General features: G+C 40.7%; 4 protein-coding genes, 1 long non-coding RNA gene and 1 other non-coding gene across 6 annotated transcripts; 1 reads left to right on the top strand and 5 right to left on the bottom strand.

Moving 5' to 3' along the window:
- Window positions 1-7364: 7364 nt before the first annotated feature.
- Window positions 7365-9530, bottom strand: LOC147918839 (uncharacterized). Its single transcript, XM_087503731.1, has one exon. The coding sequence runs from the start codon at window positions 9528-9530 to the stop codon at window positions 7365-7367; it is 2166 nt and encodes a 721-aa protein (XP_087359857.1).
- Window positions 9531-9708: 178 nt separating this feature from the next.
- LOC147918838 (uncharacterized) lies at window positions 9709-10968 on the bottom strand. Its single transcript, XR_015593997.1, has 3 exons — window positions 10858-10968; window positions 10559-10696; window positions 9709-10379 (listed from the first exon to the last, which is right to left on the bottom strand). It is a non-coding gene; the product is annotated as an uncharacterized LOC147918838 (long non-coding RNA).
- Window positions 10969-14951: 3983 nt separating this feature from the next.
- On the bottom strand, window positions 14952-15058 carry LOC147918837 (small nucleolar RNA R71). Its single transcript, XR_015594305.1, has one exon. It is a non-coding gene; the product is annotated as a small nucleolar RNA R71 (small nucleolar RNA).
- A 4713-nt stretch (window positions 15059-19771) lies between these two features.
- On the bottom strand, window positions 19772-21843 carry LOC104770798 (GDSL esterase/lipase At4g10955-like). The gene is made up of 4 exons (XM_010495256.3): window positions 21719-21843; window positions 21300-21433; window positions 20489-21110; window positions 19772-20377 (listed from the first exon to the last, which is right to left on the bottom strand). The coding sequence occupies exons 2-4, from the start codon at window positions 21407-21409 to the stop codon at window positions 19973-19975; spliced, it is 1137 nt and encodes a 378-aa protein (XP_010493558.1). The 5' UTR covers window positions 21410-21433; window positions 21719-21843; the 3' UTR covers window positions 19772-19972.
- A 2213-nt stretch (window positions 21844-24056) lies between these two features.
- On the top strand, window positions 24057-25720 carry LOC104770796 (uncharacterized). The gene is made up of 6 exons (XM_010495254.3): window positions 24057-24290; window positions 24375-24428; window positions 24638-24711; window positions 24879-24996; window positions 25179-25237; window positions 25350-25720. Exons 1-6 carry the CDS (start codon window positions 24108-24110, stop codon window positions 25426-25428), a joined length of 567 nt encoding a protein of 188 aa, XP_010493556.2. The 5' UTR covers window positions 24057-24107; the 3' UTR covers window positions 25429-25720.
- Window positions 25714-26830, bottom strand: LOC109131399 (uncharacterized). The gene is made up of 3 exons (XM_019242357.2): window positions 26454-26830; window positions 26168-26325; window positions 25714-26068 (listed from the first exon to the last, which is right to left on the bottom strand). The coding sequence occupies exons 1-3, from the start codon at window positions 26578-26580 to the stop codon at window positions 26051-26053; spliced, it is 303 nt and encodes a 100-aa protein (XP_019097902.2). The 5' UTR covers window positions 26581-26830; the 3' UTR covers window positions 25714-26050.
- Between the last annotated feature and the right edge of the window lie 42 nt (window positions 26831-26872).

Here is a 26872-nt window from a genome sequence, read left to right as displayed (position 1 = left end):
ATGTTCGATCCCTTACAAGTGACATCCCCCTTACATATTTATACCGACCAATTTATTACCCAATTAATGCACAATTAATAGGACGCGATTCGCGTGGTCTAATTTATCCTCTTGAATGCGGGAATCTTTGACCGGGCCCGAGCTGCGAGCTGACGAGCACGAAGCATCTCCGCGCTCTCTTCCTTTCTCCGGGCCTGATGGGCCGATCAGTAATACGCTCTTGGCCCATTAGACAAGCCCGACCTAGGCCCTCTTGCCTATTGCCCGAGATGACAGATCGTGGGTACAACAGTTGCCCTCCAAGTCTCCCGAGCTGAACAGTTCGGGGGACTTTTAACCTTCAAGCGATCAATTTCGGGAAACTGAATATTCCCCATATCCCCACGATTTGATCGTGGTAATGATGGGATTTGCCTTCCCAAACAAGCCTCGGGGACCACTAGGTGGCGTGTTAACTATAAGAGAGAGAGAAAACGGTGCGAGACCTTTCACTTCCCCAGGTAATCATTGCTCCCTGGTTCCGTGTATAAAGGTAAACTCGACTTCTCTCTCTTTCACTCTTAATCCCCAATTGCGCTTGTGTTTTCCGTTCTCCGATTTTCTTTCTTTTCCTCTGTGAACTTCTTTACTTTTGCCGGAAAACCCTTCACTCTTCCTTTATTTCTTGCTACTTTTACCGGAAAAGCATGTCTCCGCCGAAATTCTCATCGGAAAAAACCGCAAAACCCTTGATTCCGGGCGTTTTTGGCCCCCACCAGCCGTCGATTCTCTCTGCGGAGAACATAGCCGAGATTAGAGGATCCACCGGGATTCCGTCGGAGGTCGAGATCAGATTCCCGGAGGCTCATGAATCTCCGGAGAACCCCCCCTCCAGGGTACTGCTGCGCGTTCGAGATTTTCTTCTCTGCGTGCGGTCTGTCATTCCCCCTTCCCGAACTCATCGTGAAGATGATGTTCGAACTGGGCTTCGCTCTTCCCCAGATGTGTCCCAACTTTGTTCGGACTGTCTTGTGCCTTCAAACTCTGGGGGAGGAGTTCAACTACCAACTGTCATTGGCCGACTTCCTCCAGGTGTACATGGTGAAGACTGGTCGTACCAAGGGCACGCTTTATGTAAGCCCGCTTGCCTGGCTAAAGGTCTTTGACGACCTGCCCGAGAAGGATGAAAAGTGGCGGAAGTCCTACTTCTTATTCCCGGTTAACGAGCTCACTTTCGGCCACCATGTGAGTTCGCACGTATCAAAGTGGACTTCAAAAATTGGTAGAATGGAGTTCCTTGCTAGGTCCAAGTTAAGTGTTGCTTGACTTTCCGTCTCACCTTTTTACTGTTTCTTTTTCAGATCACTTCGAGCGCGGATTGCTTTGCCCCACATTCGCAGAGTTCTTCTCGAGGTTCTGCAGCCAGGGACAGATTGCTTGGGACTCTTTTTCTTGCGAAAGGATCAGAGAGTCCACGGCGAGGCTCGGAAGGCGTTCTCTCGTCTGTTCCACTCCCTTGAGTGTTTCGGAGATGAATTACAGGGAAGAAAGGGCGTGCCGAGCTGCCGAAAAAGAGGCAAAGAAATAGATGGTGATGGCCCTCGCCGGAGGCAAAGCTCGCATTTCTAACAAGAATTCCTCCGGCTCCTCCGTTCCCGAGGTGAGCGGGACTTCCGCGCCTCCAACTGGCTCTTCTGAGCTTGGTACAGAATCAACCGGGGCTCCTGCTGGCCCGTTGACTCCTCCCGTGATTGTCATTGCTGATTCTAGCGATGAGCCACGGGAGATCGCTGCTCCCCCCCCCCCGGTGCCGAAGAAAACCTCTGCTGAGGCCTCCTCTCAGCAAACTGATTAATCAAAGAAGAGGAAGGAGCTTGAGACCGCCTCCTCTTCTCGTGAAAAGGGGCAAGCCCGGACTGGCCCATTAGGGGATGAGCGAAGTAGATCTAGCTCGAAAGACAGGGGTCCCTCCTCGGAGAGGAGATCTAAGGAGGCCCCACCGCCTAAAGACTCCGGAGACTCCTCTGGAAGAAATCCTCTGAAGGAACAACGTCCTTTCGCCCGAGGTAAAATTTTTTCTGAGATGCTCTTATTTTTATACCTTTGACTGTTCGATAGTTGATGACTGAAATGACTTGCTCAAAAATCTTTCAGTCCCCCCTGCATCCCCAGCCGATTTAATGAGGAGCTACATTTGGCCTGGAATTCGGATTCCGGCATTTGCTGACATGACTGAGGTCAATCGCGCAAACTTTTTTCGCTTCGCAGATAAAATCGGCGAGGTAAATATATATATTTTTTTTGTTTTTGTTTTTTTGTTTTTTGGTCAAACAGTCGCTTAATAAGCTCTCTTTTCAGCTAATGATCGAGTTTAACTCCTCGGTGGCATCCTATGAGGAGCAACTGTTCGCTTCCCCATTGTCTTCCGAAGTACATCTCCTTCAAGAAAGGGTTGCCGACCTAGAAGCTCAGGTAAAGGAGTATGCCCGACTGGAAGCCGAGAATGCTGACACCATGGTGAAAGCCGAGCGGATCCGAGCCCGGATGAAGAAGGCTGAGGTAGAGGTGCTCGACCTCGGGGTTGCTAATGAAGACCTTCGCGACAAGCTGAAGAAGGCGGGGGACCTTTACTTCGAGGCGGCGGAAGATGCCAAGGCAGCAAAAAACAGATTGCACGAGATCGAACTCCGCAATCAGTTACTCGAAGCTGGCAACAACTGTGAGATTGAAAGGGTACGAAGGGAGGAAAGGCAGGCGATGAGGCGAACTCTCCGCCCCTTGGTTGAGGAGGTGAAGGTCACCTTCGAAGAGAGGGAGAAGCTAGCCCCGCTCCAGATCCGAGCTGCCGAGATCAGGGCTAACCGAATGCTGGTCGAGGAGATCTCCAGGGGCGAGATCCAAGATATGGAGGCCGAGCTCGGGCTTCTGAAAACTGACGAGGAGGAAGCCGATGAAAAGGTTTCAAAGGTAACTCCCCGTGATCTTGACCTCGCTGCATTCTCAGACCTTTTGGTGGATACGCCCGATCTCTTGTGTAGCGAGCACCCGCTTAGCGTCACGATCGACGAGTCTGGTACTAACCTTGGGCAAATCTCGAATCAGGGGGTGGACGACTATCTAGCGAACACCAGGTCGGAAGGGGAGCTCGCAGAGATGGGCCTGGCCCTATCCGAAGTGGCGTCAGATCCCGCTCTCCCTGATCCTTAGTTTTTTTATTTTGGGGTTGTTTTGGCACGAGTTGCCCCCTGTTTGTAATATTTATTTTCAGACTTCTTTGGAGTGTTTTGGTCGTGGTGACCACTCCATAAAAAATTTTTGTTGTGCCATTCGAAATGCGAACTAAATTTCCACGACCTTTTGCTTTGAAAAGATGATGAGCAGAAATGAACACGAAGTGAGAACTTCGGTAAAATAGTTCGAAAAATGGCACCCCAACTCTAATAAGTAGAGCTGAGTACGAAGTGAATACTTCGGTTTAAAAAGAAATTTGCGAAACTAAGCTTTGATTTTAAAGCAGAATACGAAGTGAGAGCTTCGGTTTAGAGTTTTCGCAACGATAAGCTTTTAAAGTAAAGCTGAATACGAAGTGAGAACTTCGGTTTAGGTTTGCAAGGTTAAACCTCGGCTTTAGATGATAGATGCGAAGTCAGACTTGCTTTGGTTTAGATTTTTCGCAACGATAAGCTTTTAAAGTAAAGCTAAATACGAAGTGAGAACTTCGGTTTAGGTTTGCGAGGTTAAACCTCGGCTTTAGATGATAGATGCGAAGTCAGACTTCGGCTTTTTTTTTTTGAGAACCATTATTAACAAAAAAGTTTAAGAAAACTTTAAGTTTTATTAATATGGATAGCTGGACCCGAAGTGGGCTGCCTACGTACCCTTAACGGGATAAGCTAAATCGTAGTTCGATACAAAAGGATTAACTGTAAAAGAGTTTAAGATGTAAAGAATTCCAAGACCTCGGGACTGGTTTTCCCTCTGAATCCTCGAGCTGATAGACTCCATTTCGGACTTCGCGAGTAATTCTGTATGGTCCTTCCCAGTTAATTCCCAGCTTTCCTGCATTGAGCTCCTCGGTATTCTCATAGACTCTCCGGAGGACGAGGTCGCCCACTGCCAAAGGTCTGCCTCGGATTTTGGAGTTATAGTATCGAGCTACCGCGTTCTGGTAATTCTGGATCCGGACTAACGCCTGGTCCCGACGCTCGTTGATTGTATCGAGAGTATATTGTAGGAACTCCTCATTTTCCGCAGCTCGGAGTGGGTTCAGCGAGGTACGGACTCCAGGGACCTCTATGTCAGCTGGGACTACGGCATCGACTCCGTAGACCAGGGAGAAAGGTGTTTCACTAGTGGCCCGGCGAGGTGTTGTTCGAATTGCCCAAAGAACGCCTTGCAGCTCGTCTGGCCAGCGCCCTTTGTGAGAGTCGAGCCGTTTCTTCAAGTTAGCAAGAATAACCTTATTCATCGCCTCGGCCTGCCCATTACCTTGCGGGTAACGAGGAGTTGACTTATTGAGTCGAATCTTCCACTTCGCGCAGAACTCTTCGAACATCGAGGAGATGAACTGCGGACCATTGTCCGTGACGATTTCGTGGGGAACCCCGTAGCGATAGATTATACTTTTTAGTACGAACTGCTCTACTTCGTCACTTGTTACTTTCGCATAGGCTGCCGCTTCCAACCACTTGGAGAAATAGTCAGTAAGAGCGAGCACGTACTGGACTCCTCCTGGTCCTCGAAGTAATGGACCGATGATATCCATCGACCACCTCATGAATGGGTAAGGTGCGGACACTGAAGATAGGAGCTCGGTGGGTTGATGAATTGACGGGGCGTGCTTCTGACACTTCTCACAAGCCCGATAATATTTATCGCAGTCCGTGACCATGGTAGGCCAGAAGTAACCGTGCCGTTTGATTTTGAAAGCCAGAGTCCAACCTCCGTAGTGATTCCCATTGGGACCATCGTGGATAGCTCGCATTAGCATCGCGGGTTCTCTACCAGCCGCACAAGTTAGATAAGGACCAGCTACACTTCGGCGTAGAAGCATTCCGTTGTGAACGCAGTACCGCGCACTGACGACCTTGAGCTTCCTGGCTGCCCATTTGTCGGCTGGGAGTTCCCCTTTTTCCAGGTAAGCCCAGATCGGGCTCCGCCAGTCATCTGCCCCCCAGCTGTTAGAATTCGTGCCGCCCGGAGTAGCATGTGGGATAACAGCTTGATTGTCAACTGGTGAGCTCAATGATTCCGGAGTTGAACTCGCGTCTAGCTCAGCTTGAGGTGGGTGAACGTCCATCGGAGTAGGCATAACGGGAGCCGGATCTTCCGAGGGTAAAGAGTCCGCAGCCGCTTTACGAGCTGCCTCCTCAGCAGCCAACTGTTTTTTCATCGCCCGGGTGACAACGTTTGAGCTCTCTAGTCGAATACTTGGAAACTGAATATCTTCGACGGGGATAATTCTTGTCATCGCGGGATCCGAAGTGGATGCCAAAGATGGTAAAGCGTCCGCAGCGGAGTTCTCACTTCGTGGGATCTTAGTGATTTCGAACTCCTCGAACTTAGCGACTAACTCCCGAGCTGTGGACAGGTAAGCCTCCATACGACCATCCTTTGTCTCGTATTCCCCCAAAAACTGGTTGGTGACCAGCTGCGAATCGCAAAAAGCTCGAAGTTTGCGGATACCAATCCCCACTGCGAGGCGTAAGCCAGCAAGAAAGGATTCGTATTCGGCTTCATTGTTGGATGCACTGAAAGCCAAGCGAAATGACTGCTTAATCACTTCGCCGGTAGGAGAAGTAAGGCGGACCCCAATTCCCGCCCCCGATTTGGAAGAGGCGCCGTCAACATACAACATCCATGGGGCTGCAACATTATCGCTAACCGAAGAGGCTAGTGGGAGTTCGATCAAAAAATCAGCCAGCACTTGCGCCTTAGCACAGGTTCGAGTCCGGAACTCGATGTCGTATTCACTCAACTCGACAGACCATTTAGCTAGCCGCCAGGATTGGCTCGGACTATGTAATACCGTCCGAAGTGGCTGCGTTGTCAGGATTATGATTGTATGGGACTGGAAGTAAGGCCGAAGCTTTCTTGCCGAAGTGACCACTGCTAGGGCCAATTTCTCCATCATGGGATACCTGGACTCCGCCCAAGTAAATGACTTGCTGATATAGAAAATTGGTCGCTGCTCCCCCCTTTCCTCACGAACCAAGACTCCGCTGACCGCACTATCCGATACGGCTACGTAAAGAAAGAGCGGTTCACCGAACTCAGGCTTAGCCAAGACCGGCGGTTTAGATAGATATGCTTTGAGCTAAGCGAACGCTTCCTCGCACTTCGCATCCCATAGGAAGTTTTTTCCCCCTTTCCGTAACAGTTGGTAGAAAGGGAGGCATTTGTCCGTAGATCGAGAAATGAAGCGGTTGAGAGCTGCGATCCGTCCGTTAAGGCGTTGCACTTCGCGCAAGGTCCTAGGAGAACTCATAGACAGTAAAGCATTAATCTGCCTCGGGTTCGCTTCAATTCCTCTTTCTGTGACGATGTACCCCAGAAATTCCCCTGATGGGACTGCAAAGGTGCATTTCGTGAGGTTAAGCTTCATCCCGAACTAATTCAGGATGTCGAAGCAGACTTTCAGATCAGCGAGATGCGAGCTAGCTTCCATTGATTTTACCAGCATGTCATTGATGTAGACTTCCATGGTCTTTCCGAGTTGATGCTCGAACATTCGATTCACCAGTCTCTGGTAAGTTACTCCCGCATTCTTTAACCCAAAAGGCATCACCTTGTAGCAGTAAATCCCGCGGTCCGTAATGAATGCAGTCTTCTCCTGGTCATCCGGATTCATAAGGATTTGGTTGTAGCCAGAGAAAGCATCCATGAAAGACATCAGCTCGTGACCCGAAGTGGACTCAACTAGCCGGTCGATATGCGAAAGTGGAAAGCTGTCTTTGGGGCACGCCTTATTTAGGTCGGTAAAATCAACGCAGACTCGTGACTTTCCATTCTTCTTTTTGACTACCACTGTGTTTGCGAGCCACTCAGGGTACTTTACTTCGCGTATCTGCCCCGCCTTCAGTAAACGTTCGACCTCTTTGTTCACGATTTCAGCTCGCTCAGGACCCAGCTTCCTTTGCTTCTGCTTTACAGGTCGGAACGTAGGGTCCACATTCAGCTTGTGGGAGATAACTTCTGGACTGATGCCGGGCATCTCGTCTACGGACCACGCGAAGGTGGCCATTCTTTCTTTTAGGAAGGTTATCAGACTGGCGCGGAGCTCGCTATCCAATCCCACTCCGATCTTGATTTCCTGATCCGGAAACTTATCATTGATGAAAATGGACTCAGTGAGGTCACATCTTCGGGACCTCGAGCTGTGGTTGCTATTGGATCAGGAGCTTGTGACTTGCGAGGTAACAGCTCCTTGCCGTCCTTTGGCTTCCTAGAACCTCCCGGACTCCTTGCAGGGTCGGAAATTTGATGCACTGATGGTACGTCGAGGCCACTGCCTTCATCTGATAGAGCCAGGGAGTTCCCAAAATAACATTATAAGCCGCAGGTCGGTCGAAAACCGTGAACTCCACCATTTTAACCACTCCTTGAGTGGACACCGGTAATGTGATCGTGCCCAAAGACATTGACGTCTCGCTAGTGAACGAGACCAAAGGTGAGGGCGGTCCTACGATGTGCTCTTTCTTGATACCCATTCTGGTGAGCGTCTCAAGGAAAATCAAGTCTACCGAACTCCCAGTGTCAATTAGGATTCGGCAGACTTCGTGATTCGCCACGTCAAGCGAGATGACGAGCGCGTCATCGTGCGGAGTGTCCAACCCCTCAGTTTCCTTCTCGGAGAAAGAAATTTCAGGTAGATCACTTGCTACTACCTTAGCTCGCTTCGGCTGGGGGCTAGTGAGCTTCCGCTGATGGTCTTTGATCGCAGTGATGGAGTTCCAAAATAGACGCGATCCTCCCATTATCACGTCGATTCTTTTCTTGGGAGCTTCATTTCCATCGGACTGCTTCGGTTTCTTTGAAGGTGGAGCATCGTCATTCACTTCAGGAATCGCTTTTTGCTCCAATTCCTCGATTGTGACGTTTGGCATTTCTCCCGCCACATATTTTTCTGCGAGGAGGTGCATCAGCTTCTTACAGTCATGAGTAGAATGACTGTTGGTTTTGTGGAGCTCGCAGTACGTGTCCTCAACTCGGACCCACTTGTTACTTGGGAGTACACCACTCTTGGAGCACGGTGAGAATGGAGGTTTGGACGGTGAATTCTTTGGAGAATTCTTTTTGGGAGATTGAGTGACTGCGAACGTACTCGGCCCGGACTTCGGAGTCGTAGGCGGAGTCTTTTTGGCGGGCGCTTCGAACCGCGGTTTTCCTGTCGGCGGAGCGTTTTGTTTTTGTGCAGCGGCGATTTTGTCTTCCTCCGTGACAATCCAGTTCAAAGCCCAGTGTAATGCGTCCTGAATGGTTGGGAACCGATTCACGGACAGCTCTTCGCGGAAGCGAGATTCGTGCCAGAGGCCGTTCTTAAGCGCGGCCAGGGCTGTGGAATCCGAGAGTCCGTGAATCTTGACTTGGATCTCCTTGAACTTTGTTATGTAAGACCGGAGAGACTCTCCAGCCTTTTGGCTTAAGTTCCAAAGCTGAGCATCCGTCACCGCAGTTTCGATTAGGCTAGAATACTGCTTGACGAACGAGGTCGACAGCTCGGTAAAGTTTGTTATGGAGACAGCTGCTAAAGATGCGAACCAAAGCAGTACCGGTCCACTAAATGTTTTTGCGAACAGCTTGCAGTACCCAGCGTCTGCTTCGTGGGGCTCGAGGTCCACCCGGCTAGCTGTCAGCAAGAAAGTCTTGAGATGATTGGTCGGATCTCCTTTTCCTTCGTAGCTCGAGAATTTAATTTTGCCAGTATCTTTGATGTGGACTCGGGCTATTTGATCGGAAAAAGGAGTTCGCCTCGACTCCTCGATCACTTGAAATATGTCTGGAGCTGAAGTGGTTGCACTATGCATCACAGACCGCATGTCCCGGATTTCGCTCTGCATGCGGAAGATCTCGGGATTGGTAGCATACCCCGAAGCCGAAGTGTTTCCATCCACAGGGAGAGGAAGACGGACTGGGACCTCGGAAGATCGGACGACGCCGGGCTGAACCGGAGTGTGGCCATCGCCAACCAGCGGTGGCGCTGTTTGCGTGTTGGTTTGAGGCGGGAACGAATCTCCCGGAGTGACATTTGTTGCTGCCACCTGCGAGGTGGAAGGTGGAGTCACACCGGAGAAATCCAGAGCACGTCGACGTGGGTTTTGGTCAGAGGACAGGAGATCGACCCGATCGGCGTATGCGCGGTGGGAGGCTGAGAGGTCTGCTGCGGACGTCGTGACTTCCTCCAGACGAGCGGAGATCTGGCCCTCCAAGCTGTCGAAACGTTCAGTAAGAGCGGCGGAGGCGGCTTGCTGACGGTCGGACTTCTCGGACAAGTCCTGCAGGAGCTTCTGGATCACCTCCAAGGATACCTGATTGGGAGAGCTGGTTGCCATAGCGGTGGTTACGTGGAGTGTACTTGTGTATGAAGTCGGAACTAGCGAGAGTCAGGCGATAACCCCCCTCCTTCTAGCGCCAAATGTGAGAACTGAAAACGAGCTTCTCCTTCCGAAGTAATTTGAATGTGGAGGAGCTTATCGTCGTTAAATAGTTCCGAACTGAATTGAGAGAGAGTTTGAGAATTCGAATTTGTATTATTGCTTCTTGGAAAAAATGTTCGATCCCTTACAAGTGACACCCCTCTTACATATTTATACCGACCAATTTATTACTCAATTAATGCACAATTAATAGGACGCGATTCGCGTGGTCTAATTAATCCTCTTGAATGCGGGAATCTTTGACCGGGCCCGAGCTGCGAGCTGACGAGCACGAAGCATCTCCGCGCTCTCTTCCTTTCTCCGGGCCTGATGGGCCGATCAGTAATACGCTCTTGGCCCATTAGACAAGCCCGACCTAGATCCTCTTGCCTATTGCCCGAGATGACAGATCGTGGATACAACACTGCCCCGCGGTGGAGGTTCTCGAAGGCGAAATGGATGTTAAGTTTCACATCACAAGCCATAGTTTGTGGCGTTAGGATTGTTCCACGTAACGCAATCACGTAACGTGGAGGTACTATCGAGTTGGGGGTATTATGGTAAGTGATGTTCTGGAAAACGGCACCGTATATGGAGCCGTCAGATGAGTCCCTAAGTTGTTGGATTAACGTGAAACTGTAAAACATCCACCAAGGACTGGCTACTGAATTGGAACCATAACGGTTTTGTTGCCTGTCTCGTTCCATTGTGTAGACTCCTTGCACCAAACATGATATCAATGACGCTCGGTGGTACAAATTGTTCCTATTAAAAACAAACCAATGATACCATAAAACTGATCGAATATAAAGATATGGATATTTTCTTTTCTATTTGTATCCTCATAATTGTTAAATATTATTTATATTTAAATCTGAAACGCACATGCAAAAGTGTCGAAGTCAAAAGAAAAAATGAACACAGAGGCCTAAATATTACTTTACCATTCAAATACTGGAATTGGAGGGGGACCAGAAATGCTTAATATCTCTCTGCGTGAGGCCATCAGCGATCTTCCTTCACACTCGTCGATCTTCTTCTTCGTATCGCTTATACGTTAGAACTAACAGTAACCACCCAAACTACATACGAAAAAATGTAATGAAGCTAATGAATAAAAGTCCATTAAAAAAAATACTTTAGAAGTCAAAAGTACTGTCTACTGTCTTGTGTCTAGTAGATACAAAAAAACTTATTCCTTATCCAACGGTTTTATAGCTGTAGATACAAAATTATCACGTACCCCAGGTTTTGTAACTTGAAGAGATGGCTACTAAAGAAACCACCAAAAACATATACACAGTGATCCGCCTTAAAAGAAAGATATTTGAGCGAATATTAAAAAAGAAAAAAAGAAAAAAAAACACACAGTGAGTGGTCTAACTCAAGTCATTTATTAATTCAACTGAATATAACATAAAGAAAACTCTGTTATGAAAATTAGAGAAAAAGAGGAAGTGATATCTTTTTTTAGACAAAATAATTGTGACGATGTACAAAAAATAACTAGGGAAGATCAATATTTAAAGATGTCTTGTGTTGTGTCTCCCCATGGGGAATTTACCCACACTTTCCACAATAGTTTCCTTTTTATTTTGTTTTGTTGAAAAGAGAGTAGGAAAATAAACTGTTGTGGAAATTGTGGGTTCAATTTCACATGGAAATGGATATATCTTCAAAATAGTTTTGCAAAATCTAAAAATATCATTTATGTTTTATCATCTTACACCTATAATTATTTTCTATAAGATTTTCAACTATATATATTTTAAAAGACTTTTGAGGTGCCTTTCCTATATAAAACTAAATATCATATTTGGAAAACTACATAAAGTCTTGCAATTTGGAAATGGTTGAGGAAGTTTCAAAAAATAAAAATTGTGAAATTCTCTTTTGCTCACATTATTTCTAGAGAAATGAAAACTTAGTCTACAATTCTCAAAAAGTAAAAGATAAAATATTGATGAAATTGGTGTTTCTTCATAAATAAAATTATGAAACGAAATATGTTTTATGTAAGTTTATTTACAATATTAGTGGACAGGATAATTCAAATATCTTGTTTCGTAGTATTTGTCATGATTTGTGTCCATTGCAATTTAAAATATAAAACTACAAATATACACCTTTTTTGTCAACGACATTAGATTAGAATAAATATCCTGCTTTTAATACAAACCTAACCAGTTAGTCCAAACATGTTACTATAGCACATTTCGAATGAACATTTGTACTTTTTATGATATTCAATAGTAGAATTTATTAGTATAATTTTGTGAATAAGTAGTAAACATAAATTTTGGCTATTTAAAAAAAATCAACAATTAATACTTAATTTTAATAATCTAAGATTTTATATGATTATTATATTTGACAAATGATCGTATTTTACCCGGTTAAGGAATACTTTTCTAATATTACTACCAAGTGTTTCACATGAATTCAAAGATCTCATGAGGATTTTCAAGTAATTTTGGTGTCAAGCAGTCTATAGAAGATTTTGGGTAAAAAATATCAAAAAAGAAAAAACGAACTAACATGTTTCAAACCAATTTGTTGAACGATTTCGCATACATCAAATTTAGTGATTTAAAAATTGTTGGAAAGCCGGATGAGCCATCTTTCACCTCTAAGTTGAATTAAACTCAACAACCTACACAATCAAAAATTATTATTGATCGACATACTGAAGACATGTCTTGTAGGTCCAAGAAAAAGCAAGAGGAAAAGTGAAGAAACAACCAACCAATGAAGATCCCCGGGCATAGAGCCCATGGCCAGGGTGAACAACACCAAGAGCTAAAATGGCCTGGCCATGACCGTGGAAACCAAGCTTTCTCCTCTCCTTGCACAATATGTTAGAGTTCTGCTGATAAAAGCCTTAAGGCGCTTCTTGAACCACAAGGTCAAGGCCTATTAATACTTGTTTTAATTTAGGGTTTCGACAAAACGTGAAACAGCTTCGTAGAGTAGCCTCCAATGGACATCCACAGCCTCTCAAGTTTGTAAAAATACTTAGCTTTAATTTATTTTGTTTGATATTTTAGAGAGAAGATCTTAGCTCTTTGTACTCGATATTCAGAAGAAATCTTTGAACTTTTTTGATAAGGTTTGAGTTATGATTATGCATCTATTTACAGTTAGTTAAGTTTAAGGTTATTCGAATGAGATTTCATGATTGATAAGTTAAACGATTTGTAGGGTTTTATTTTGATATATCATGTTTTTTAGGTGTTTTTAGCCATGATATAAGTCTTATTCATAGAGTTTTTTTTGGTATTTTTAGAGTCTTTTGAGTCTTTATAGGATTTGACATGGATGAGAGCGTAATGGAGCTAAATAGGAAGATTTGGAGCTTAATCAAGCATTGAGGCTGAGCTATGAAGTTGAGAGACGAATTCAGAAGTAAGCATCGATCGATGCAACTAATGACATCGATCGACATAGAGCCAAAGACAAAATCGGAGGTTTTTCTCACAAATTTTGAAGATTTTACAGATCTGCCTCAAAGTTTTCCATATTTGCATCATTAGTCCCTCGACGTGTTTTAGGAATATAAATAGGATTTTTATGGTCATTGTTTAGACCTAAGCTTTATTTTTCTTGCAATTTTTGAGAGAGAAAATCCTGAGAGATTTTAGAGAGTTTTTGGAGAGAAGAATCAAGACTCCTTCCAGAGAAGATTCAGAACTCTTTTTCTACTTCTTTTAGTCTCTTAATGCAATTTATTCAGAATATGAGTTGTGTTTCATTGATTATGTCTGAGTAGATCTGATTGTTAGGTTTAGGATTTCTCATTAGGGATTTCATGGATTGTTAGATTGATTAATTGTTTGGATTCATTATCTTTCTTGTTCTTCACCATATGTTGTTTTTAATGCTAGATCTTTGATTAGTCATCTGGATTTAGATCTTAGGATTATTGATTGATATGAGAATATAATTGATTTTCCTGATAAAAACATTTGGTGAGCAAAATTACTTCTTGCAAAGAGATTTGATTTAGTAATTTTGTGAACTTATCTAAACTTGATTTTATTGCTGATTTTTAACTTGAATTTTGCAAAGAGATTTGGATTTTCGGGTTTTAAATTTAGATAATATTTGCAGTGAGAACTGATTTATTTTACAATTGTCTTTAGAGTTCAAGAACGGTGCTTAATTGTTGAATTCTGCTTGCTTAATTAATTGATCTGATTTTCCATGATTTCCTGAGAATTTTCCTAGGCCTAGCATTTCATCCATCTGAATTTACAACTCTTTTATTTTCTGTTTTATTTTGCAATTTAATTAAAATATTTCTGTTTAGCATAATTAAAAGATTATTAAATCTATTGTGTGAATCTAGAGTTCTTGTGGATACGATCCCTAAGTACTACAATTGATCTCTTAATTTGAGAGAGTAGCTCTAGGGTAAATTTGAGCATATCAAATTTTGGCGCCGTTGCCGGGGAACTCTTTTGATTCACCATTATATTAAAGTCTTTGATTTTGTCTAGATTTTTATTTTTTATTTTACTCACACGCTTTTGTTTCTTTTCTCTTGTGTGTTTCAGGTACATGCCTAAGCCTAGCACCAGGAAAAATCCTACGGGTCCAGTTGTGAAGCTTACAAACCAAGAGTTAGGACAACTAGAGCGTGAGAACACAAAAGCAGCCAAATCAGCAAAGATGGTCAACCCAATCATATTGAGACCAGATGCGGCTGGAGTTTTGAGGGATCAAGAGGATCATGTTCGCAACGAACAAGGCCAAAAACTTGATGTTGATGGACGGGTTATTCAGGAAGAACTCGTTGTGGTTGATGAGAATGCAGGTGGCGTCGATCGACGCAATGATGGCATCGATCGACGCAACCAAGAAGGCATCGATCGACGCAACCTTGGCGTCAATCAATGCAATGTCGGAGCTGGTGCGAATGGAGCCAATTTGGACCTTCAGCCTAGACGTGACAACTATGGAGAGCTTGTTAAGACTCTTGCGAACTTCAACAGGCCAGACTTATTCTATGAGAACCGCTATGCAATTGTCTCTCCTCCATTTCCAAGGAATGATTTTGAGCTGAAGCCTGCCTACTTTGCTGTTGTTGGACAAAGACCATTTCAGAACTTGCCACATGAGAAGCCTCTAGACCATATTGAGCACTTCAAGGATATAGTTACAAGCATCAAGGCTAATGGAGTCAGTGAGGACTATCTCTACTGCAAGCTTTTCCCCTACTCTCTTGCTGGGGAAGCTTCTCATTGGCTAAGACAACTCAAACCAGGATCTCTGACAACCTGGCATGACATCAAGGTGGCATTTTTGAACTACTTCTATGATGATGCGATGTATGATAAGCTGAGGATTAAGCTCTCCACCTTTAGACAAGGACCTGCTGAATCTTACAAAGCTGCTTGGATAAGGTTCAAAGCATACCAAAGAGACTGTCCACATCATGGATTCTCAGAGGTGTAGCTGATTAGTATCTTCTTCAGCGAGATTGACTGGAGGTATCAGATGGTTTTGGATGCTGCTAGTGATGGGAACTTCAAGACAAGATACCCAGATGATGCTGAAAAGTTGATAGAAAGGCTAGCATCCAGCAACAGTACTAAAAATGCAGACATAGAGCGGAAAAGAGCACATGAAGGCCATGATTCAAATCAGTTTGCTGCACTGAATGCTAAATTGGATACAGTGCACAATCTTCTTGTGGGAAATAAGTCTGTCCATTTTGCTGAAGATGTTGAGAATTTTGAGCCAAAGCTAGAGATTACAGAAGAAGATGTCAACTATGTGTATGGAGCTGGGTATCAAAATCCGAGATTTGGTCAGAAGAATTCCTTCACAGGAAATCCAAACAGCAACTTCATTAGAAACTATGATTCTTCTTCTTACCAACCCCTCCCTCCACCCAATTCAGAGAGCAAGATGGAATCAATGATTGGACAAATTTTGGAAGGTCAACATAAGTTATTAGTAGGCTTCAATGGGAAGATTGATTATGTATACACTGAGCTGAATGGGAAGTTTGATGCATTAAACACTCATGTTAAGAAGCTGAAGAATCAAGTTATTCAGACTGTTGGGTCTGTTAAAAGACAAGAGGAACTTCTTTCTAGAAGAACAGAGTCGAACCCCAAGCATGCTTGTAATGCGATTTTGGTGAAGGAAGAAGACAATGATACTACGGTTGCAGAGCTTGCATCGACCGATATACAGATTCATCGACCGACGCAATCACCACCAAGCGTCGATCGACACAATGTCAGCATCGATCGACACACCCCACGAACAGCTCCAGCTTCTCTTCGAGTTCCACCATCTGATTCAGAGCAAGTTTATAAACCGAAGGTTCCTTTTTCTAAGCCTAGGAGATCCAAACAGGAGATTGAAGAAGCTAGATGCAAGGCTATGATGGACAAGGTAATGATTGAGATGTCTTTGATTGATGCAGTCAAGTTTTCTCCTGGGATTAAGCGGTATGTCAAGAGAATGGTCACCAATGGTTTGAGTCCTGAGGAAGGAGCACTGCTTACAAAGGATGTCAGCTCAATTATGTTGAAGCAGCCTCCACATAGGAAGAAGGATAAGAAGCAGGAGGTGGTTGTCTCTAAGGAAGTAAGTGCAGTGATTCAGAGTAGGATTGCAGAGAAGTTACCAGATCCTGGAAGTTTTGTGTTAGATTGCTCTATCTCCACAGGAAGGTTTCCTCACTCACTTTGTGATCTTGGCTCTAGTATTAACTTGATGCCCCATTCTATTGCTGTGAGACTTGGGATGACGGATTTCAAGCCAACTAAGATCTCTCTTATCTTAGCTGATCAATCCAGAAGGATTCCTGAAGGTGTCTTGGAAGATATTCCAATTCAGATTGGAGATTGCATGATTCCTACTGACTTTGTGGTGTTGAAGTATGACAAAGAGCCTAGTGATCCTCTCATCTTAGGACGCTCTTTCTTGGCTACAGCTGGTACCATCATTGATGTTAAGAAGGGACACATAGCTCTGAATATAGATGATTTGGTTATGAACTTTGAGATGGACAAGCTGAGAAGGGTTTCCACTATTGATGGTCAGACATTTTCTGTGGAAATTGCTTCTGATGATGATCCGCTCATAGAGCTTCATGGAGACATTACTGATGGGTATGTCAAAGAGTTGGAGCCTATTGAGGAAGTGAGTAAGCAAGCTGTTAAGCTTGAAGATTGGAGTGGAGATCATCTAATCAGTACTAGAGACCATGATGAGGTTCTGATCCATGACAAGTCGCTGGTAGATGATGTTTTTGTAATGGAAACACGGATTGCTGAGAAAGTTGCAAAATCGTTGAAAAAACACAAGTTGCAGACCCTGCATCGATTGATGCAGCTATTGTATCGATCGACACACCTTCCAGAATCGGCTCGGACTTGTCCATAACCGAAGATTCTCGAGTTGATTCCTTAGCTGCAAGTCCTAGACCAATTATTAAGCTGAAATCTCACCATTCCACAGGTAAGGCCAAGGTATGCATCTCCTTCTCCCAAACCTTCTCCTATCATCCATAAGACTTTCAGAGGTACAAAAAATGTTGTGCAGTTAACCAAGCCACGAGATTACCGTAGAGCACTTGTTTCTTCTGTTGATAATTTTGCTGGACATAAAAGAAAGCCAACCATACCTCAGTCCCGCCCTGGTCTTGTTCCTCACATCCTTGGCAGATCTCATGCACATACTGCCTACACACCCCGTTGGATGAAGAGGAAATTCTCTCGGAAGCATTCACTACCATGTTCCGATCCACCGGATGCCTGAGATCCGACACATTCAAGCTAATGACTGAAAACAAGCGCTTAGTGGGAGGCAACCCACTAGTAGGATTTTCTTTTGAATTATTTTTATTTAATTTTATTTTATTCGCCAATCTCTTACTTGATAACACTGGGGACAGTGTTGTTTAAGTCTGGGGGAGGCAGTTACTAACTACGTTTTGTTTTTGAGCGTCAGTCCAGAAAAAAAAATGGTTTTATTGAGTCAAAATTTTGTTGGGAACTATGATTTTTCTTTTTAGTGTATTGCCTTGGTTGATTAATGCTGCAGATTGAATCCACAAATCCGACTAATGAAAAATCCAATGGCTGACCAGTGAACCAGAGACATCCAAATTTTTAACAGAATCCACAAAAACCTGAGGTAATTTCTGCGCTTTTCTTTTTATCTCATCAAGGAGATTGATCTTCATAGAGCTTGACTCCTTGTTCATACCTGACAAGTAAGGTTACAAAAGAAAATGGTATTCCTCTCCCTTATTCAAGTTAAAAAAAAAAAAAAATCCTGAGAGCTTTGTTAAAAAAAAAAAAGAGAGAATAAAAGATGAGATGATTTTGATCAGTTAAGAGAGGTAGGTAAATTACCTGTGACCTTATTATTCTACTCTTGAGTCAAATGATCATACAAAGCTTGGAAGCAAGGGGTAGGTAAATTACCGATGACCCCATTATTCGCCTACAACTTTGAGAAAAAAAAATAAACAAATCAAAGCTCTAAGTAAGGTAAAATAGAATAAGTCTGGGGGAGAGAAAGAGTACCACATGTGGTAAAAGATATGTCTAGCTTGTTATGGTATTGTACGGGAATAAGTCTAGAAGGTTCTTGATATTGATCAAATTGATGAGACCCACCGATGAAGGCTTAATGGAGGAAGTAGTAGAATTTGATTTGAATTTGGGATGCTATGAAAGTCAACGGAGAAGTACATGGTGGTTCGGTTTGGATTTATCAGCTAAGCATATGGATTATGGTTTGGATGATCATGGCATTACTTTAAAAAGAAAATGAGTTTCTGCGTTTTTAAACCTCTTTCACAGAGCTAAGTTTATGTTATGCTTGAGGACAAGCAAAGGCTAAGTCTGGGGGAGTTGATATATCATGGTTTTTAGGTGGTTTTAGCCATGATATAAGTCTTATTTATAGAGTCTTTTTGGTATTTTTAGAGTCTTTTGAGTCTTTATAGAATTTAGCATGGATGGGAGCATAATATAGCTAAATAGGAAGATTTAGAGCTTAATCAAGCATTGAGGCTGAGCTACGAAGTTGAGAGACGAATTCAGAAGTAAGCATCAATCGATGCAACTGATGACATCGATCGACACAGAGCCAAAGACGAAATCGGAGGTTTTTCTCACAAGTTTTGAAGATTTACATATCTGCCCTAAAGTTTTCCATATTTGCATCATTAGTCCCTGGACGTGTTTTAGGAATATAAATAGGATTTTTATGGTCATTGTTTAGACCTAAGCTTTATTTTTCTTGCAACTTTTGAGAGAGAAAACCCTGAGAGATTTTAGAGAGTTTTTGAAGAGAATAATCAAGACTCCTTCCAGAGAAGATTCAGAACTCCTTTTCTACTTCTTTTAGTCTCTTAATGCAATTTTTTCAGAATATGATCTGTGTTTCATTGATTATGTCTGAGTAGATCTGCTTGTTAGGTTTAGGGTTTCTCATTAGGGATTTCATGGATTGTTAGATTGATTAATTGTTTGGATTCATTATCTTTCTTGTTCTTCACCATATGTTGTTTTTAATGCTAGATCTTTGATTAGTCATCTGGATTTAGATCTTAGGATTATTGATTGATATGAGAATATAATTGATTTTCCTGATAAAAACATTTGGTGAGCAAAATTACTTCTTGCAAAGAGATTTGATTTAGTAAATTTGTGAACTTATCTAAACTTGATTTTATTGCTGATTTTTAACTTGAATTTTGCAAAGAGATTTGGATTTTTGGATTTTAAATTTAGATAATATTTGCAGTGAGAACTGATTTATTTTACAATTGTGTTTAGAGTTCAAGAACGGTGCTTAATTATTGAATCCTGCTTGCTGAATAAATTGATCTAATTTTTCATGATTTCCTGAGAATTTCCCTAGGCCTAGCGTTTCATCCATCTGAATTTACAACTCTTTTATTTTCTGTTTTATTTTGCAATTTAATTAAAATATTTCTGTTTAGCATAATTAAAAGATTATTAAATCTGTTGTGTGAATCTAGAGTTATTGTGGATATGATCCCTAAGTACTACAATTGATCTCTTAATTTGAGAGATTGGTTCTAGGGTAAATTTGAGCATATCATATTTGTTTACACGTTTTTTTATCTAAAATATGTATAATTTATGTTATACGCCGTATTATCTTTGTTTTAAACATTAAAGTAGTTTTAGAAAATATTATCAACAATTACATGGAAATAAAAAAATAGAAACATGGGAAAGAGAGACAAACATGAAATCGAAGACAACAAAAAAATAGTAGATATGGAAAAGGATTTGGAACTAAAAGATCAGTTAACCAAACCAAATACTGTATTATCTGACCTTCATTGTTATTGTTCATTGTAGGTTCGGTTGCTCCAACTTGCCTTCAAGGTAAGGCCTAATGCAGCAGCTTTCCCAGTTTGCCAGCAGGGTCGAGTCTCGCTCCCACCATTGGTGAAGCCCATGAGCTGTCGTAGACTTAGTCGGTTTGTTATTGTTTACAATCATATCTGCTGATGGAAGTAGGTGAAGAGGTTCTGTTGACAAATCTGACGTTGATGATTTTCCTCTAATTTTTCCGACCAATAGACTCCTAACTGATTTTCTTGCACCGGTTCTTTCAATTCCGCCTGCACCTATCTCAGACATGTAGGTTTTGTGTCTGAAGTAATCAATATATCCTGCACATATCGGATCTGCTGGGTTGACATATAAGTAAGGTATCCACGATGCTGTTTTTGGATCGTCTTGATCTTGAACCTATAATTATATAAGACAAACAGTTTCTTGTAAGAAAATCAATTGCAGCAACTCTAACTAATAAGATGAGTTCTTAATTACTAAACAACCATAGTTAAGTAAACTAGTTACCTTTAGATCGGTTAAGGCCATGGCTACGGTGGCTTTGACAACACTCTTGGCGATTTGAAACACATTTTTAATCATATCTCCTCCAGGTAGCTGCTCTAGAGGAAGAGAAGAGATGGGTGGGTTGAATATGTAACTTTCAAGGAGGAATCCAACACTTGTCATGGTCTTTCCAGCCAGCAAAACTAGTGCGGCTCCCAAAGAGTGTCCAGCAAGCCATATAGCTGACTCGCTATATTTTTCCACCATATTGCGGATTGCTTTAACAGCATGCATAGGCCTGCCGCCTTGATGGAGGTTGTTGAAACTTATTTTGAGGTTAAGTTTCATATCAGACTTCCAAGTCTTTCCTTTTAGCATCGTGCCACGAAAGGCAATCACATGGTGTGGAACTTTCACATGTGGGGTGTTTTGATATAGGTTGTAAAGCTTGTATTCGAAAACGGCACCGTATATGGAGCCGTCGTCATCCATCAAGGTTTCGAGCAAAGTGAAGTTGAAAAACTCCCACCAAGGCTTGGCTAGTGACTCGGAACCAACCCGTTTCTCAAGCCTGTCTCCTTCCAGTGTGTACACTCCATTTACCAAACTTGATGCCACTGAGGTTCGGTAGTACGAACTGGTCCTATGAGCAAAAAAAGGAAAGCAAATTATTTTGTGAATCTGACTATACATGGGATATTCCCAAAGGTCAACTTTTACTAAAGAAACTTCTGCACAGCACATGAATTATATAGTTTTCAATAAAAACATCTATCGTATATCATAAAAGAATTCTTATAAAAATAACAAACAAAACAAATATTTATATTACCAGTCAATAGATGTAAGATGGAAGGGGCCAAAAATGCTGAAATTATCGGTATCTGAGTCTGAGGCAATCGCTCCTCCTCCCATCAGTTTTCTGAGAGAACCTCGTCCCATTTCTTCTTCTTCTTCTTCTTGTTCCTATAATCCAAGATGTTATACATTGCTAAATTAGTAATCAAACTGATTTAAAGAAAGGTGAAAAAATATATACAAAAGTGCATGCATGTAAATTGTAATTTTTGGTAATCAGAAGTGGAAACATTCGCTGCAGCAAAAGTTTTATAAACAAAAGGAGAAAATTAAATTACTAAGCAAAATCATTTCATTAATGGATATATACACAGAATGTTTTTATTAAAGGAAAGAAAATAACAGAAACTGATGAAAAAGAGAAGAAAAAACAAAAAACAGTTTTAAAAGTACCTTTTCCGTGGTCTTATTGGTCAATCAGAATACAATTCAATCGAAAAATGATTAAGTAAAACTTAAGAGTTCTTCTGTTTTTTTCCTTCTTTCAAGAGTTCACCATAAGAACTAATGAGTTATTTACACAGATAAGGATCTTGCTATTTATAGATGCTAAAAATATGACGACTTTTTGGATCCGTGGACCTATCCTTTAATTTAACACTGACACCAACACGAGCCAGACTGTATGAACTACTTCTTTAGTTACAAATTGACAAATTTTCTACAAATTGGCAATTAAAAACATATTAAACAAGTATATATGAACCAGTCTCTGAGAGCGCATACAACTATACAAGATACAACGAATTCGATTATCAAATCATATATATTTAAGGAAAACAAGCGTTCGTTATCCATTTATAGTTCCAACATCATCAAACCAATATAACAAGAAAACCAATTATATGATTGAAAAAAATAGTTTTAAATAAAAAATGATTGTCAAGTACACTAACTATAATTTAATACATAATCTTATAACTATAAACGAAATTAATACTATATTAATATCTATACGAAAAATTTAATGTATATTAGTGGTTACATACATAAACAAACCTAAGTTATGTGATCGACATTATAAATCATAATCATCATCAATTTTTTGGTAACTCGGGTTCACTCACATTTTCTTATTTTCAACATTTATACCAATAGTTCGAAAAATTGGCGAAAAAATGTAAGACCTAACGAATCCAATTGCTTGCCATATAAACCTTGGCCACTCAAGTAAATTAAAGTTAGAAGAAAAAAGAAAGTAACGGTTAAGTAGGAAAAAGACATATGATGGGCTTGTTCGTTTGGTTGACGCATGCGACTGTGGCAATGGCAGCGGCTGCGGTTATATCTATGTTTTTAACCGCTGAATTGAAATAACGTTTAGAAATATCAGCCATAGGTTGCAGCGTTTGCCGCAGCGTCATGACGCAGATACCTGCGGTAACCAAACGAACAAAAATACTTGCGATTGCCGCAGCTGCAGGTACTTGCGGTGACAAAACGAACAACCTCGAGATATATGACGAATGATAGATCATATCTAGAGTCAACAAATTATGCTTATAGTGCTAGTTATATAGCTTATTTTTGCTTATGTTCAAATCATATCATCCTACATTAAAATATACATTGTTCAAAAATTACACACTCTAATTTACTAACATTGTATTAAAATCATAGACTATCATAAATTAACATTGGATGAGTCAAAATAAAGTTAAAAATATTCCTTTACTAATTCCTTTCGAAATTACCAAAATAATTTTGCGTTTGAGTATATTTATAAAGTTATTATATATTTTAGGTCCAGCAGTAGAACTCTACTCAAGTTGCACATACTCTAACTAGAAAGGATTATATAACAATGTTTTCTATTCAAGTTGTATTTAATCTCCACTCTCCACCACCATGGTTACTTAACACTATAATTCAATGCGAAAAAAATTTGCATTTGAATTTTATACTAGCTCAACGAGACTCGATTCGCTTATACTGCCAAAGGACGCCGAAGAATAAGGGACGGCAACTGATCGTCAAAAAAAAAAAATAAGGGACGGCAACTAAAAACTAGTATTAAAAAATGTCAAGCATCAAGACATTATATCTTCTTAAAATTCATGGTCAACACCTTTTTTATTGTTGCTTTATCGATTTCATTGGTTTCTTACAACATGGAATTCTAACTCTTAAGTGCCCGTATTATTATAATCATTTTGACTTAATCTATAGTTATAATAATTGAAGTTAAATTCCATTCATGATTTTTTTACATTTTAGTTTTTTCTTTCTTTTAAATCAAAGACCTATGGACCAAGTGGCAAGAAAATAAAGTTAAATACGCTATGCGGAATTTAATTTCTCTTTTCATGTGGAGGAGGTTAAAATGGCTCTTAATAATATTCATGGAGGTCAAAAAAAAAAAAAATATATTCATGTAAATTCAATGTTTATATGGGAAAAAAAACATCCGAACGAACACTTCAAAGTGAATTTTACTTTCACGATCTTGAATCTTCAACATACATGTCTGATTTAAAAAAATCTCATTTCCTCCATTCATGTATTTCACAAATTTTTTTTTGAAATTTCTGTCAATTTTTTTGAAAAATGGTATAAATAATTAAAATTGATAAAAATATATATATATATATATATAATCTATATCATACATTACATGATAATTAATAAAACGATTACTGTATATAATTATAATAAAAAAAGACAGTAAAATACAACATTACACATATCAGCAATTTGTAAATTTATTTTACCTATTGGACTTGGGCTTAACGTGGCCCAAGAGTTGAGATAATGATTGCAAATCATCATCATTGATCATGAGATGTGTGCGAGCAACTCTTTCATTATCAACGGTGAACTCTCCGATCATCAGCAAAAAATAAAAAAAACAGAGATGCAGAAGCTGAACGACTTCTTCTCCGGTGGCGGAGACGGCGACGATACAACAACTGATAATTTCCTTGAAGATGGATCGGAGGGTCTTTGTTCTCTCTCCCCTACCCAGGTTTCTTCCCCGATCGATATTTATCTTAGGGTACTCTTATCTGTGTTGTTAAACTTAATCAAATCGTATTCAATGTTTTTGCAGAGAATGTACGGATTCGCTGCATCTTTGGCCACTGGTTTGCTTCTTATGTTTCTGGTAAAGATCAACAATGCCTTTTTTTTTTTTGTTTTAGTAATCTCTTCCAGTTTTGCGATTAGATTAGAATCACCAAATCCGATTGTATTGTTCTTATAGTGATTGATCTGATGTTCTTGTTAATCAATCACGTTCTATTGATCGAATTGGAATGGTTCTGATCAGCATTTTGATCAGTAAGTTTTATATATATGTTTCTTCTTCTACAGTCCATGATTGTGTTTTCTATCCCAATCAAATTTGCACTGCTCTTCACATTTGGAAATGTTCTAGCTATTGGAAGGTATGTTTTTTTGCCTCAATGTTGTTGCGATGTGACTTACATTTTGGCGATTTCAGTTCTTTTAAACATTCAAAGATTGGAGGATGGTTCTTTCTTAGGATGAACCACAAGAGATCAATGTTTGTTATTCTGTTTTAAACCACAAGAGATGAATGTTTCTTTGGCAGCACAGCCTTCCTCATGGGACCTGAGCAACAGATGAATATGATGTTGGACCCTGTTCGCATCTACGCTACATCTATTTATATTGGATGTGTCGTTATAGCACTCATTTGTGCTCTCTTGGTATGTTTCTTACTCTCGATACAGCAAACCAATCATTATATGTAAGTTCCAACATTTGATGGTTAGAGTAACTGCAGGACCCTATATGAGTAATGGACAAAGTCTTTAATTTGTTTGTCTTTCGAAACATCACATTTTGAAATTTCAGTCTTTTTCTAAAAATATTATTTCATCTCGTGTAGATCCACAGCAAAATTTTAACTTTCCTTGCGATCATATGCGAGATTTGTGCACTGATATGGTAAGTTGAATGCTAAAAATTCAACCCGAAACAGGGTTTGTTTCTTCAAGAATCCGTATATTCATAAGCCTTGTTGGATTGAACATCTTTCTTATACACGTCTTGATGACAGGTACAGCCTCAGTTATATTCCATTTGCGCGGAGAATGGTCTCTGAAATAATGATTCGTCTTTGCGATACCGAGTTGTAGTCAGTGTCATCTGGCAGCAAACACAAAACACGTAAATTGTATTTTCTGGTCTCAAGAACTTGAGGTCTGATTCTCTGAAACGAATCTTGTTTGTTTTGTTGACCTGATCGGGGTGAATCAGAAGGAATGCATAGATTGAGTTTCGTTTATAGGGGTCTTGAAGCTCTTGTGTGTATTTTGTTGCTTCAAGTTCTTTTCTTTGCTGCTTCAGTCTTAACCACTGTTTGGCATTTTGTGTGATCAAATACTATGATTTCTTTTATTCAAATATTTGGCTGGAAGTTATGAATAATCTAACATGAATTATTTTGTTACTTACCTAATTTCGAATATTGCACATATCATTCTTTCAATTGTTTAACGCTCAATAATTGCTAACCTAGTGGCTTAATTAAAAAATTGTGAAGACAATAATGTAGAAACTCGAAAGAGGCATTTTTTAACTTAAATAATAATAACGAGAAAGAAAAGAGTATCATTCTTACAAAATCATCATCTCCTCTACATTATTAGTTATTTCTTTACAATTAAAAAACAACAGCATAATAAAAACTTCGCCAGCCGACAAGACAACAAGAACCCCCAAACTGGTCGATCGATCAAGTTTTCAAACATAGGAATATCAGATGCAACCACCCAACTGCAACATTTTCACAAGTAGAACAAAAAAATAATAATTCAGAACTGAGCTACTAAACTTGTCAAACAAAACTATATATATAATATAATATAAACTCACCATTATAGATTCGATTTCTTTGTCGGAGACAGGTGTACGTTTTGGCTGCAGAGATGCTTTTCCTCCATCAGCAGTGTTCTTCGGAGCCGCCGGAACGTCTGAACTCGCCGTCACATTTTTCTTGACGCCGGGAACAGATCCCGGAGCAGGTCCAGAACCTGAAAAAATAAAAAGGAGACGTCAAGAACAATAATAAAAGCTACTAAGTGATGATCTTTAATAAAGCAAGAAGTCAAGAAGAACCAAAGAAACATAAAAGACTAATAAGTGAGAGAAAAATGTAAACCAGATGAAATAGAGTGTCGCTGAGGAAATTTGATACGAGGGATTCTCTTCATCATCAGCTTCTTGATTCTTGAAATCGTAGTGATTGCTTTCTTTTTTTTTCTTCCCTCTGATTTTTTTATGTCCATAGAGAGATGAACGAAGCTCTTATCTTTATCCTGAATTTTAATGGGCTAATGGGCCGCATAATGTTCGCTTGATGGGCTTTCTGTAGTTTACAACTCGCCCGAACTCGGTTAGGGGTTATCTATCAACTTATAAAGATAAAGGAAAAAGTGAATTTTAAAAAGAAAACTTCAAGAGGATAAAGCCATGTGTAGTAGTATAGTCTAGATAACTAGATATCATATAGTTTGACTTTGTGACACCGATGAGATATTATATTGTCGTGTTCATAAAAAGCAAATCAATAATTGAATT

This window comes from Camelina sativa, chromosome 20, assembly GCF_030686135.1.
Source record: "Camelina sativa cultivar CO46 ecotype springtype chromosome 20, ASM3068613v1".
In the NCBI taxonomy this organism is placed as follows: Eukaryota; Viridiplantae; Streptophyta; class Magnoliopsida; order Brassicales; family Brassicaceae; genus Camelina; species Camelina sativa.
The sequence above is the reverse complement of the archived record's forward strand: the minus strand, read 5'-3'. Positions and strand labels throughout refer to the sequence as shown.